The sequence below is a fragment of the Neomonachus schauinslandi genome, chromosome 5 (genome assembly GCF_002201575.2).
Source record: "Neomonachus schauinslandi chromosome 5, ASM220157v2, whole genome shotgun sequence".
In the NCBI taxonomy this organism is placed as follows: Eukaryota; Metazoa; Chordata; class Mammalia; order Carnivora; family Phocidae; genus Neomonachus; species Neomonachus schauinslandi.
Genome location: NC_058407.1, coordinates 138,886,622 through 138,901,623, shown reverse-complemented (window position 1 = coordinate 138,901,623; position 15,002 = coordinate 138,886,622). Strand labels below are relative to the sequence as shown.

Sequence of the window (15,002 nt, the reverse complement as noted above, 5' to 3'; positions counted from 1 at the left end):
AGATGAATAGTGTCTAAGGAATGACTTATCACATGGACGTGAAATGCCCTGTGAAATAGACAGTGAATCCTGCAAAACACAGGAGAAGCCAACATCCTTCACTTGTGCCTTTGACAACTTGGGCAATTGTTAACTCCAGCCATTAAGACATTCTTTTTTTGACAAATAATGTGGTCACTGCCATTTTTTTCTAACGTATTCACTTTTTTACTTCTTTTTTAAAATATGCAGTTGGGATAATGAATCTATCCTGGTTGCACAGAGCTGGGTGCCACGAGACACAGGTATGATACTGCAATGATTGTGTTCACTGTTTATCATTTTTTAAACCCCCTTCCACATAAAAGTTGTAAAATGTCTTTTTTCCCCCTAAACAGTAATATTTGCCTCAGACGTAAAAATAAGTTTTGACAAATTTCGGAACTGCATGACAGCAACTGTAATCTCAAAAACCATTATTACGACTAATCCAGGTAAAAGGCCATCTGAAATGTTGTGTCCCTTTGGAAATGACTATGTCACACATTTCAGTGTTTGTACAATGTATTTAAGAATGAAACCAAGGGGTGCCTGGGTAGCTCAGTTGGTTGGGCGTCTGACTCTTCTTCTTCTTTTTTTTTTTTTTTAAAGATTTTATCTATTTGACAGAGAGAGAACAGCGAGAGAGAGAACACAAGCAGGGGGAGTGGGAGAGGGAGAAGCAGGCTCCCCGCCAAGCAGGGAGCCCAATGCGGGGCTCCATCCCAGGACCCTGGGACCATGACCCGAGCTGAAGGCAGACGCTTAATGACTGAGCCACCCAGGCACCCGGGCATCTGACTCTTCTTTTTGGCTCGGGTCATGGTCTCTGAGTTGTGGGATTGGCCCCAGTCGGGCCCAGAGTCTACTTAGGATTCTCCCCCTCTCCCTCTGCCCCTCTCTCCTCACTCACACATGCATGTGTGCACACTTTTTTGCTAAAAAAAAAAAAAAAAAGACAAAGCTTGGATTTCATTTGAATTAAAAGTGAAAGTTGCTTTATATGCTTTACATTTATATTTCTTTTTTTTCTTTTTAAATATTTATTTATTTGACAGAGAGAGACACAGTGAGAGAGGGAACACAAGCAGGGGAAGGGGAGAAACAGGCTTCCCGCGGAGCAGGGAGCCCGATGTGGGGCTCGATCCCAGGACCCTGGGACCATGATCTGAGCCGAAGGCAGACGCCTAACGACTGAGCCACCCAGGCGCCCCTATATTTCTTTTTTTTTTTAGATTTTATTTATTTATCTGCCAGAGAGCGCGCACAAGCAGGGGAGCGGCAGGCAGAGGGAGAAGCAGGCTCCTTACTGAGCAGGGAGCCTAATGCAGGACTTGATCCCAGGACTCTGGGATCCTGACCTGAGCTGAAGGCAGACGTGTAACTGAATGAGCCACCCAGGTGTCCCTTTACATTTATATTTCTTAAACTTACAGTGAGCTATATCTTTGATGTCCTTACTAAAGAAAAGAAATGTGAAAAACCAGACTCATTTTTATTTTATTTTATTTTTAAAAATTTTTATTTATTTATTTGAAAGAGAGAGAGAGAAATAGCAAGCATGAGCAGGGGAGAGGGGCAGAGGCAGAGAGAGAAGCCGACTCCCACTGAGCAGAAAACCCAACTCAGGACTCGATCCCAGGACCCTGGGATTATGGCCTGAGCTGAAGGCAAATGCTTAAGCCACCCAGGCACCCCCAGACTCATTTTTAAAGCATCATCCCTTGTGATGATTCTGGTGAGATCAATGTAATTGATTGGATCACCTAAATTATTGACTATTTTATTTATTTATTTTTAAAAAGATTTTATTTATTTATTTATTTGACAGAGAGAGACAGCAAGAGCAGGAACACAAGCAGGGGAGTGGGAGAGGGAGAAGAGGCATCCAACTGAGCGGGGAGCCCGACGCGGGGCTTGATCCTAGGACCCTGGGACCATGATCTGAGCTGAAGGCAGACGCTTAATGACTGAGCCACCCAGGCGCCCAATTACTATTTTAAAAATAAGTACAGTTTTACTGTATTCAAATAACTTAGTACTGGAACACGGAGAACATACATGTCACATCATTAGTTTATATCGTAACAAAATGCCCAGAAGGCCCACCAGAGTGGTTATTGAAAGGAATTATAGCTTATTCCAACATGCAGTCTGGGGAACAGGGTCTGGGGAGACATGAGGGGTTGTGACCTTAAATATCCTCACAGTCCTCTGTACTGCAGATAGAGAGATGAGTTCAGCACCGTGGAAGAATGCAGAATTCCCGTGGTCCTTCCCAACCTCAGGAAGATGGAATTGTAATAGTGGGTCATTTCTGACAATAGCTCCCTCTGCTGGTCTCTAACAAAGCATCAACAGTGACTGATTTTTATTTTATTATTTTTTTAAGATTTTATTGGACAGAGAGAGTGAGCAAATGAGCACGACCAGGGGAGAGGGGCAGAGGGAGAGGGAGAAGCAAGCTCCCGGCTGAGCAAGGAGCCCGACATGGGATTCGATCCCAGGACCTGAGATCATGACCTGAGCCGAAGGCAGACGCTTCACCGACTGAGCCAGCCAGGTGCCCCTACAGTGACTGAGAATTACAAAGCAATTTTATGTCTTTGGCCAAACCATTATCAGAATTTTTTAAAATAGCATTGCTATGAGATATGACATAAAATGACAAAACTCTGTACTACATAAGTGCACTAGACCTTGTGCATCCACCGAACACCATGTCCCTGAAAGTGGCATCATGGAAGGTGATGTGACATGCACATGCTGTGTGCAGGGCATCGTCCTGGGGGCTAGTGACAAAACACAAATTTCTCTGCCCACATGAAGCTCACATTCTAGCAGGAGAGACACAGATGATAAACGATAAAGATAACACATCTGTGAATTATGAAATATTGAAGAAGAAAAAGAGGAACAGGGTCAGGAGAGTCCAGGGTGACATGGTGTATAGGGCAGGTTGCACTTTACAGAGGGTAGTCAGGTAGGCCTCCTTGGGAAGGTGACATTTGAGCAAAGACGTGATGAGGCAGTGGGGGGTTAACCCGGGAAAGAGCACCAGGCCCTTAGTACTGAAACAGCCAGTGCAAAGGCCCAGAGGTTGGCATGTGCCTGTGTGAGGGCAGAACAGCAAGGAGGCCAGTGTGGCTGGAGCTCATGGAGCACAGGCAGGAGGAGGAGTCAAGGTCAGAGGAGAAGGGTAGGTGTCAAGAAGGCCTTATAGGCTAATGAAAGAATGTTGGCTTTTACTCTGTAGCAAAGGGTTTGGAACAGAGCAGTGGACATTTTCTAAGTACTGAAAGGATCACTCTAGCTGCTTTGTTGTAAATTGAAGGTGACACAACCACAATCTATTCTCAACATTTGGGACAAGAGTGCCACTCTTCAATTCCTTTTTTTTTTTTTTTTGAGGGGCGTACTATGGTTATTATTTTTAATAACTCATTAATATTAATAGTTTTGTTAGTATTATATAGAGTAATGTCAATGATTTTATTTTATTTTTTTTTAAAGATTTTATTTATTTGACAGAGAGACAAAGCGAGAGAGGGAACACAAGCAGGGGGAGTGGGAGAGGGAGAAGCAGGCTTCCTGCCAAGCAGGAAGCCCGATGCGGGGCTCTATCCCAGGACCCTGGGACCATGACCTGAGCCAAAGGCAGACGCTTAACGACTGAGCCACCCAGGTGCCCCAGGCCTGGGAAAATTTCTAAAAGACAATTGGATTTGTCTGTTGGAAAAGGTTATCAAGCTTGATAGGACACTTGTATCAATAACTCAAGGCTAAGTTAATGAAACACATATTCAGTGGATGTTATCTGTTTGATTCTGAACACAGCCTGAAAGGGGAAATGCCAACGGCATTAGAATAAATGCCTGTTTCTCAAAGAGACAAAGGAGAGTACTTACAAGGGTGCGTGAATTTTAATGTGCTTCTTTAAATCAGCCTTGTTTGTAACTTCCTGGGCTACACCCACCAAGTACAAACTAAAAACCTCCAATGGCTTAAGCTTTCATCCTAGCTTTCGTTTTGGCTTTCTCTGCCCCGAAGAGTGTCCATCAGACAGTCCCGGATAACCTTGTCGTCAGGAGGGATCTTTACAGCAGTGCCTGCAGGAAGCCCCGGGGTTTTATTTCCGCAGCCTCACTCCAGCACCTGCTCCTGTCTGGTGTGCAGCACTTCTGTCAGGGGTTCAAAAACATCCACTCATTCACTCATTAAGTTACAGATATCTCTTGAATGCCTTTTATTTGCCAAGTACTGAGATAACATAAGTCCTTTCTGGAACAAGGCAGGACACGATAGGTAGATGGCCAGATGAGTAGGACAGTTGCTATATTAGGTACTGGAACTACAGAGCTAAAGAGGCAGACCCCTGCTCACAAGGGGCTTCAGTCTAGTTATGTGAAAGAACAGTGGTTAGACGCAGGGTTGGATGGGAGAGAGGAAGAAGCCCCTGCCTCTGCCCCAGGGGTCAGGGGGCCAGGGGTAAAAGCACCAGCACGTTTGCAGAATGTCAGAGTGGGTGAGGGAAGGCTGAAAGGCCATCAAGTGTTGGAGGCTGGGGGGCTTGAGGTTGAAGGGTGTCAAGAGTCACATGGGAGCCCTTTTTCAAAATCACATTCTTGCCTTTGGCCACACCATCTGACTATTCCTGAGAATACTTGTGTCCCAAGTCAAGCAGCAAGGCTTTCAAATACACTTAAATTTTTTTTTCTGCTTAGAAAAGAAATACATACAAAATTCAGAAAATAGGGGCGCCTGGGTGGCTCAGTCGTTAAGCGTCTGCCTTCGGCTCAGGTCATGATTCCAGGTCCTGGGATCGAGCCCCGCGTCGGGCTCCCTGCTCCGCAGGAAGCCTGCTTCTCCCTCTCCCTCTCCCCCTGCTTGTGTTCCTTCTCTCACTGTGTCTCTCTCTGTCAAATAAATAAATAAAATCTTTAAAAAAAAAAAATTCAGAAAATACATAATAGTAAAAAGGGAAAACAATGAGCACCTATAATCTTACCATCTTATAAGAGAATCATTTCTTTTTTTTTTTTTTAAAGATTTTATTTATTTATTTGAGAGAGAGAGAATGAGAGACAGAGAGCATGAGAGGGAGGAGGGTCAGAGGGAGAAGCAGACTCCCTGCCAAGCAGGGAGCCCGATGCGGGACTCGATCCCGGGACTCCAGGATCATGACCTGAGCCGAAGGCAGTCGCTTAACCAACTGAGCCACCCAGGCGCCGAGAATCATTTCTTTGGTATATACTCTTCCAGATAATTTTGCATACCTATGTATATATATGTTTTTTTTAATTGAGAGGAAATTGCACCAGGTCGTTCTATAAGCTGCTCTTTAACAATATCTGGTGTATGTCTCTTCATTTAGTAGACTACCACATCACATGGCTAATTGGCTGCATAATAGTCTATTTGACTATGTTTATATATGTCTTCACTTTTACCATTAAAAATAATATTGGATCATTCACAGCTATTTAAAAAGTAATCAGGGTCGCCTGGCTGGCTCAGTGGTTAAGTGTCTGACTCTTGATTTCGGCCCAGGTCTTGATCTTAGGTCATGAGATCAAGCCCCGCCTCTGGCTCCATGCTTAGCATGGAGTCTGCTTGAGATTCTTACGTAAGTAAGTAAGTAAATAAATAAAATCAATCTTGGGGTGGCTGGGTGGTTTAGTCAGTTGAGCAGCTGACTCTTGATTTCAGCTCAGGTCATGATCTCAGGGTCCTCAGATGGAGCCCCATGTTGGGCTCTGCACTTAGTGGGGAATCTGCTTGGGACTCCCTCTCCCTCTCCCTCTGCCCCTCCCCCCTGCTTACCTGTGTGCTCTTTCTCAAAGAAATTGTTTAAAAAAATAAAAAGTTATCAGTTGCTTTTCACTTATTATGCATCTTTTATTTAAGATACCCCAGAAGCTAACATCCTATTGAATTTTATAAGAGAAAATAAAGAAACAAATCCTCTGGATGATGAGATTGACAGTTACTTGAAAGAATCTGTAAATTGTAAGTGACCTTTAAATCTTATTTTTGTTTTACATGGTAAAAGATACCATATTCTTATCCTGTAACTGCTATATTTCCACTTTTTAAAAGGTTGTTTAAAACTTTTAGAGGTTTTGGGGCACCTGGGTGGCTCAGTCAGTTGGGCGTTGACTCTTGGTTTTGGCTTGGGTCGTGATCTTGGGGTTGTGGGATCAGGCTGCATGTGGGGCTCTGCACTCAGTGCGGAGTCTGCTTAGGATTCTCTGCCTTTCCCTTTCCCTCTGCTCCTCCCTCTGCCCCCACACACTCTCACTCTCTCTGGAATAAATAAATAAACAAATAATCTTTAAACTTTTAGAGGCTTCTATAACCTTTTGCCAATCTGATGGAAGTTAAAATTGAGCTGATTGCCTTTTACTTATTAATTTTTTTAGATATATATATATTTTAAACATTTTATTTATTTATTTGACAGAGAGAGACACAGCGGAAGAAGGAACACAAGCAGGGGGAGTGGGAGAGGGAAAAGCAGGCTCCCTGACGAGCAGGGAGCCTGATGTGGGGCTCAATCCCAGGACTCCGGGATCATGACCTGAGCCGAAGACAGACGTTTAATGACTGAACCACCCAGGCGACCCTCTTATTAATTTTTAAGAATTATTTATATATTCTGGATATGAGTCCTTTGTCTCCTTTAAAGATTGCTAGCATCTCCCACGCTGATGGTTGCCTTCCCACTCTTTTAATGGCATCTTCCAATGACCACAAAGTCTTTATTGACATAAAATGAGTTAAATTTCTCATTCTTTTCCCTTTTTTGCTTATTTTTGCTGTTATGTCCATTTACACAATCAGTTTCAATATAGCAAATGTAATAATTTTTCTGTTACTCAACTGAAGCTATTACGTGTTCTCATTTGAACTTTATAGCTTTTTCTATTTGGATATAATCCTTTGGCATTCTTAGAATATATAGAGAGCTGTAATAACTACTTTTTATTTTTAGTAAATACAATAGTTGATGTCTATACAGTTGAGCAATTAAAGGTAAAAGCTTCGAAGAACGAAGGGAAGGCTGACCCTTTCTACGGCATTCTTTATGCTTATATTTCTACGCTGAACATTGATGATGACAGCACAATAGTAGTTCGACATCGATGGTAAGCAGCCTGTATTGTCAGCAAATTCATTCTTGTAAGAAATAAAGACCAACTATTGTTAATAAATTTTAAGCTCTATTAAAGTTAAAGCTATTCTTTGACATAATAGTTGTTATGTATTTTAAAGAAATGTATAAATAAATAACCCACACTGAAGTTTCCAAGGCACACTATGTAGATTCAAAGGTTATAATTACCTTTTAAAGTAAAATTTGATTTGCTGTGTTTCTGCAATCCTAAAATATAAAGACAGAATGCTGCCAGAAACTTTTTTTTTCTTTAAAGATTTTATTTATTTATTTGAGACAGAGAGAATGAGAGAGACATAGAGCACATGAGAGGGGGGAGGGTCAGAGGGAGAAGCAGGCTCCCTGCTGAGCAGGGAGCCCGATGCGGGACTCGATCCCGGGACTCCAGGATCATGACCTGAGCCGAAGGCAGTCGCCTAACCAACTGAGCCACCCAGGCGCCCTGCCAGAAACTTTTTAAAGATTTTATTTATTTGAGAGAAAGAGAGAGCATGAACAGGGGGGAGGGGCAGAGGGAGAAGCAGACTCCCCACTGAGCAGGGAGCCCGATGTGGGACTTGATCCCAGGACCCTGGAATCATGACCTGAGCTGAAGGCAGGTGCTTCACCGACTAGGCCACCCAGGCGCCCCTGCTGCCAGAAACTTTTAACTGTGATGACAAACTGTTGTTTTATATTAGAATATTATTTTGGTTGCCATGTCCTATAGCAATGCAAGGGACAGCATTTAAAAAAAAATTATTTTCAGCCACATGGTGAATATGATTTACAGCCTTTCCTAGGTCAAAGTTAGTATCTACTTTTTTATAAAGGAAACCCCAGGGATTTAATAATATTAGCTGAAAGATGCTTGGCAAGAAACATCTAAAATGTTACTGTGAAATTCTACGAATTTTTGTAATTGAAAATTTTACTGAGGGGCACCTGGGTGGCTCAGTCAGTTAAGCATCTGACTCTTGAATTCAGGTCTTAACCTCAGGGTTGTGAGTTCAAGCCCCATGTTGGGCTCTGTGTTGGGCATGGAGCCTACTTAAAAAAAAAGAAAAAACTTATTGAGATAGTTCTAGATTCACATGGAGTTGTAAAAAATAATACAGAGAGGGGCACCTGGGTGGCTCAGTCAGTTGGGCCTCTGCCTTTGCCGCAGTCATGATCCTGGGGTCCTGGGATTGAGCCTGATGTCAGGCTCAAGGAGCCTGCTTCTCCCTCTCCCTCTGCCATTTCCCCAGCTTGTGCTCTCTGGCTCTATCTCTTGCTCAAATAAATAAATAAAAATCTTAAAAAATAGAGAGAACCCACATACACTTTATCCATTTTCTCCCAATGGTAACATTTTATGAAACTATAGTATTACATCATAGCCAGGATACTGACATTATTTCAATTTGGTGATTTTATTGAAATTTCACCACATTGACATGCAGTCGTGTGTGTCTGTGTGTGTGTGAAGTTCTATATGGTTTTATCACATATGCAGGTTTGTGTATCTACCACCAAAGTCAAGATATTGACATATAGATTTTGAAAACATTTTATGATTTGGTATTAAAATTGGAAAAACCAATGTGGAGGCTGCTGTGTAAGTCAAGTGTTTATTTTTTGAAAAACATTTTTCAAAAACTTTTGGAAAATTTTATTGTCTCCCTAATTTTTTCCTATATCTTTAATATTGATATCTGAGGAAAAGCATCTGAAATTTACCTTAAAAGTGATCTGTGCCCAGACAGGAAAGCACTATTTCAGATCACACCCTCTACTTGAGAAATTTAAGTTAGTCTTTCTGTCCAAATTGGCTAATGTAAGATCTGCCTCAAAATATGGAATAGCATGTAATCACCCCTTAGAGGGAGAAGTGTGTGTCACTAGCAGTACTAAGAGCATTTTGGGTGTGAACCTGACCAACCCTAGGATTCTTCTGTCAGTGTGCCGAGGCCTAGCACAGAAGCATCAAGCGAGCATTCATGGACCTTAGGCTTTCTAGGCACACGACAGGACTCTTCCCTCGGAACCCTGAGCCGGGGAGACTAGGTGGACATACCTGCAGTAGCGAGGAATAGGATGGGACAGGGCAGAGGTGGGGCTAAGGCATCAGTTCTGTGGCTGTTGGGAGCCGGGAAGGGGTGAAGGAAAGGAGTCCTAGCAGGGGTAGGGTAGGAGGCAGGGCGGTATAAATGGGATTAATTGCATGTTGTGTTGTTCCTCATTTCGTATGTCTGTCTGGCATCCTACACCACGCTGAGCACTCTGAAGTTACTCTGATTTAGACTAGGGATCAGGTTGGTCATTTATGGCCTTCACATTTTATCCTTGTCTTTGTTTCTTTTCAGCTCCGGCTGTGGTTACCTTGTAAAGGAAGCATCCAGCACTTGTACTGCTTGCAACAAAGATTCTTTGGAATTTAAATCTGTTTTTCTCAGCTTCCACTTGCTAATTGACCTCACTGACCACACAGGTACCCTCCATGCCTGCAGTCTTACAGGAGGGGTTGCTGAGGAGACTTTAGGCTGCACGGTAAATAACAGAAAGGAAAATGTGTTTAGAAATAATTCCAAAATGAATTTTCTTCCCCCCAAGTATAGGTTATTTCAGTGAACAGTTGGTAGAAATTAATTCATTAATAAAGAGGTCTGGGGGAAAAAATCAAGCTTGATTTAAACATGCATTGTTTTAATGAACAAATAATTGCATGTTGTGTATTCAAATCACAGCTGATTCTGCTGTTGGGTCCAGCGGCAGAGGCTCTTGACCGCCGGAGAGAAAGAAGGCACTTTCTTTTTTAAGATTTTATTTATTTATTTGACAGAGAGAGACACAGCGAGAGCAGGAACACAAGCAGGGGGAGTGGGAGAGGGAGAATCAGGCCTCCCGCCGAGCAGGGAGCCTGATGCGGGCTCAGTCCCAGGACCCTGGGATCATGACCTGAGCCGAAGACAGATGCTTAAGGACTGAGCCACCCAGGTGCCCCCAAGAAGACACTTTCAATAGTCGAGTAACAGTGGGTGGAACAGCACATTGGAGATGTTGATAGGTTAAGGCAGAAGGAGGGTGTGGTGATATTTCACCAACCAGCTGAAGGAAGTCGCCACATACAGAGTCAGAACACACACAGCTCCCTCCTCCTTCAGGAGGGCAGCAGATACTTAGTAGCGTGTGCTTTGACGGGCACTTGGTTTTTCTTGTTAAAGACAGCTCCTGCAGTTTGCTATTAGCCCCTAGCCCTACTCTGTCTTTAGTTCGTTAAGGGGAGTTCTCTGGGTTGAACCACCTGACTGGTTTCAGAGATTCAGTTCGGAGCCTTTCTGACCTTATCTCCTCCATTAAGAGAATTGAGCTGTAATTACTATAAATAAAATTCCATTCTAGTGTGCAAAGCCAAGTTTCACATTGTTAAGATGAGTTATTTATATGGACTTTGGAAATATTTGATTGTTTTAACCAGGTAAATGAGTTTCTTGCAATGACGGATGAACAGAAAACAGCACTGAAGTGGCAATTTCTTCTGGAAAGAAGCAAAATTTATTTAAAAGTTAGTGTATTTTACAGTACTATATCATTCTATATATTCAAGTAATAAGAAAATCCTAGAGTATGACCTAATAAATTAGGGAATTTGTTATTTTTAATAATGTCCAGTTCCCAAATATGCAGAAGAATTTGGCTAACATGGAAACAATGCAAGTAATCAGGGTTTGTTTTGTTTTGTTTTGTTTTTTTGTATAGTATAAAGGGATTCCTCATGACACCAAAGGAATAGACCAACATGGGTGTCTGGTTGACTCAGTCAGTAGAGCATGTGACTCTTTTTTTAAAAAATATTTTTAAAGTTTAAAATCAATTAATTAACATATAACATATTATTTGTTTCAGGGGTACAGGTCTGTGATTCATCAGTCTTACATAATACCCAGTGCTCATTACAACACATACCCTCCCCAATGTCCATCACCCAGTTACCCCATCCCTCCACCCCCCTCCCCTCCAGCAACCCTCAGCATGTGACTCTTGATCTTGAGGTTGTGAGTTTGAGCCCCACGTCCGGTGTAGAGATTACTTAAAAATAAAATCTTGGGGAAAAAAAAAAAGAAATAGACCAACAAAGACAATATCTGTTATGTTTAGTCCAAGGAGGGCCCTGGGCTGTAGAGTCAAAGCTGGTCCCCCACCCCTGTCCCACCCCCATCCCGCCAGTGTAGCAGTGCTCCTCACTTCAGTGAGAAGTATCAGGTGGCACAGTCACACAGGGGAGAGATGGACTGGGTTTGAACCCCAACTCCGCCACTCCTCAGCCTCTTTGACCCTCTAGAGCTCTGTGATCCTGCATCTCTAGTTGGAGCAGCACTAGCAATGCTTCAGTGTGAGAGGATCATAGAATCTTAGTATTAAAGGTATAAAGAGGGAGTGAGACAAACTCCTTTTGTTTTGCAAATGCAGAAGGTGGGACCCAGAAATGTTGCTACCTGTGCCAGGTCACAGGTGAGATGGGTTACAGCCTACGCTGTCTCTCCTATCAGTCTCAAATGCTTTCTTCTCCTTTACACTCTTAAAAAAGTTTTCAAGCTTTTGTTTAAGAGAGTTGTATCTGTCGGTATTTACTGCACTAGAACATGACATTGAGAATAATTTAAAACCTGTCCAGGAGCCCACATTCCATTAACAGTCAGCAATGATATCATCTCATGTCCCACAGCCTCTAGAAAACCACAGTGTGTTCTGCCCAAGAGTGAGAGTGAGAAAGGCAAATGGCGTCTTAGTATAATCTGAAAATAGTTGTGATCTCATGGGTACTCTGAAAAGTCTTGGGGAACACTGCACCTGCTCCAGCTAAGCCTCAGAAACAGGTGTGCCCATTTCCCATGCACCCAGGCACCCAACAATGTCAATTATTTTAAATCAGTTAAAACAGAACATGTAATTTAAAAAGTAAGAACTCATGTATTTCTGCTAATATGACAAAAAACCAAGTATTGCTATAGAGATGGGCCATTTTGTATATTTATCATATTTATCATATTTCAATTAAAAGCAATGGCTATCGGGGGCGCCTGGGTGGCTCAGTCGGTTGTGTCTGCCTTCTGCTCGGTCATGATCTAGGGTCCTGGGATCAAGCTCAGCAGGGAGTCTGCTTGTCCCTCTGCCTCTGCTCATGCTTTCTCTCTCTCAAGTAAATAAATCTTTAAAAAACAAACAAAAAACAATGGCTACTTAAAATGGTGCAGTTGGAGGGATTTCAAAGCAAGGTATTTTAATATCTTTTTAAAAAGATTTATTTATTAGAGCATGAATGGGGGGAGGAACTGAGGGAGAGAGAGATTCTCAAGCCAACTCTCTGCTGAGTGGAGTCCGACATGAGGCTTGATTTCAGGACTGTGAGATCATGACCTGAGCCAAAACCAAGAGTCTGACGCTCAACCAACTGAGCTACCCAGGCGCCCCAGTATTTAAATGTTTTAAAACACATGGGGATATGAACACAAGTCCTTGTAAGTCTGATATTAGTGTCAAAGAATGATTTCCAAAAAGGGTAAATCCATGACTCTTATACAAAAATAAAATGAACATGTCAAAGATTTAATTCATTAATCAGTGAAGAAACTAGGAAGGGGTTCTTAAAAAATGAATTCAAAGAAGAATTAGAAGAGTAGACACAGAGGCCAACAGTCAGCAGTGCTGAACTGGGGTTATGTGTAGATGACAAAACCCGCCTCTTCCGCAGGGCAGCGCCGACTACATCTTCACACAGACAGGATGCCTTTGGATTTCCCGAATAGGACTGCTATTTGCATCATTATCTGTTTTCTACAACATGCTGTTGAAAATAGCTCAGCCATGGCCACGAAAGGGGCCAAGCCCTACAGAATGAGGCCACCCAGACCGTGGGAGGAGCGCTCCAGTGAAAGACGCCCAGTTATCCTCATTGCCCACCTTGGCCTTTCACAGTGCTTCCTGACGTTAGTCTGTTCTGCATCATCACATCCCAGAGCCTAACAGACTTGGGTTACTACCACAGGTTAATGCCTGTCACAGCTGCTAGTTTGAACACACTTTATTTTTGCATATTATTTCTTCTTTTTTTTTTTTTGCATATTATTTCTTTATTTAAGTCATCTCTACACCCAGCGTGGGGCTCGAACTCACAACCGGGAGATTGAGAGTGGCATGCTCTTCCAATGGAGCCAGGCCAGTGCCCCTTGAACACACTTTAAACCCTTCTTTTGTAGGTGTTGGATTTGAAACTCCAACTTTCCTACCAAAGGAGATATGTCATGAGAAAAGTAATATAGATTTTTTTAAAGATTTTTTTTTTTATTGGGCGCCTGGGTGGCTCGGTTGGTTAAGCGACTGCCTTCGGCTCAGGTCATGATCCTGGAGTCCCTGGATCGAGTCCCGCATCAGGCTCACTGCTCGGCACGGAGTCTGCTTCGTCCTCTGACCCTATCCCCTCTCATGTGTTCTCTCTCTCTCAAATAAATAAATAAAATCTTAAAAAAAAAAAAAAGATTTTTTTAAAAGTTTATTTACTTGACAGATAGAGAGCACAAGTAGGCAGAGTGGCAGGCAGAGGGAGAGGGAGAAGCAGGCTCTTCATGGAGCAGGGAGCCGGATGTGGGGCTCGATCCCAGGACCCTGGGATCATGACCTGAGCCGAAGGCAGCCGCTTAACTGACTGAGCCACCCAGGTGCCCCAATAACATAGATTTTTACAAAATTACCATCGAGAGCCAGATCTGTAATTTCTCTCCGAACTCCTCCCGATGTGAATTCTCCATCGTCTTACAGCTGTCACTAGAATTTATGCTCACACCTACAAAACAGCTCATTGTGGTTCTCTATTGCATTCTCTGTTGTGGTCACTGGTTTTCAACTTTATATACATAGCGATTTTTTAAAATTAACTCCTTGTCTCTCTCTTTTCTCCCTACAGTTTTTTTTATCACACAGAGCAAGGGGTGGATTGAGAATTAGTGTGCTCTCATGTAAGCTCGCAGACCCTATTGAGGCAAGTAGGAATTTGTCTGGACAAGGAAATATTTAAAACAAGATACTTTAAACTCTGGACAAGAATATGAGTTTCAACTCTCTTGAAAGTGGAAAATGAGTTTGAAAATTATGGATAAAATTGTATTTTCAAAGGTGGTAAAAATGTTTCTATAAATTGTTATTATGTTTCCTTCTGGAGTTGGTTAGGGGGTAAGTCTTAAAATCTCTCATTCACCCCAGCTCCTTTCTTAGATGGCTTTTTCTACTGACTTTGCCCTCTCTCCCCAAGTTGGGAAATGTTTGCGTGAATTAATAAACAAATTTAATCTTCCCCACAGATACCAATGATTTCTTTTCTTAAGCCCCTTTCTTCTTTGTCTTGTTTCCCTGGAGAAAGATCAGAACCTCCAAAAATGACCTCTCTGGAGCTTGGCGGTGGCTGAGACTGCTCTCCAGGAGCTGGTGGGTCACAGGTGAGGGCTTCTCGGTGGTGTAGGGTGGGAACAGCGGAAGCCTGCGGGCAGTGCTGGGCAGCAGCTTTGAACACTGAAGAGCTTCTCTGATCCTTGCCCTCTCTGATGACATATGGGGCCATCCAGCCCTTGTGAAGGCTGGCTGACTCAGGGGTGATATGTGTGAGTCTGAATCACCTGGGAGGAGACCACCCTCAAAAGTTCTAGGAGTGGTGCCAGTCTGGGACCTGGAAGGGCAGGGCTGCTTGGACAGGACGCCGGCCCCCATACCACCCACTGCACTGGTCCTAGCCAAAGCCCCAGAGCGCCATGCTCAGCCCCACACCATTCCGAGTCACGTGCTGCAGGGCACAGGC

The 15,002-nt window shown here is 43.0% G+C and overlaps 1 protein-coding gene across 3 annotated transcripts in view; it reads left to right on the top strand.

Annotated features, from left to right (window-relative positions):
• Positions 1 to 14,502, top strand: part of MEIOB (meiosis specific with OB-fold) — a 30,464-nt gene extending 15,962 nt beyond the window's left edge. The window contains exons 8-15 of one of the 3 annotated variants that reach the window (XM_021698169.2): positions 232 to 284; positions 378 to 473; positions 5,926 to 6,027; positions 7,013 to 7,166; positions 9,523 to 9,647; positions 10,635 to 10,721; positions 11,411 to 11,412; positions 14,118 to 14,130. In XM_021698169.2, the coding sequence (XP_021553844.1) occupies positions 232 to 284; positions 378 to 473; positions 5,926 to 6,027; positions 7,013 to 7,166; positions 9,523 to 9,647; positions 10,635 to 10,642 (538 nt within the window). In that variant the 3' untranslated portion in view covers positions 10,643 to 10,721; positions 11,411 to 11,412; positions 14,118 to 14,130. Of the gene's footprint in view, positions 1 to 231; positions 285 to 377; positions 474 to 5,925; positions 6,028 to 7,012; positions 7,167 to 9,522; positions 9,707 to 10,634; positions 10,722 to 11,410; positions 11,413 to 14,117 lie in introns of those variants that run through there. The other 2 variants (XM_021698168.1, XM_044915576.1) reach the window with 2 other exon arrangements.
• Positions 14,503 to 15,002: the final 500 nt, after the last annotated feature.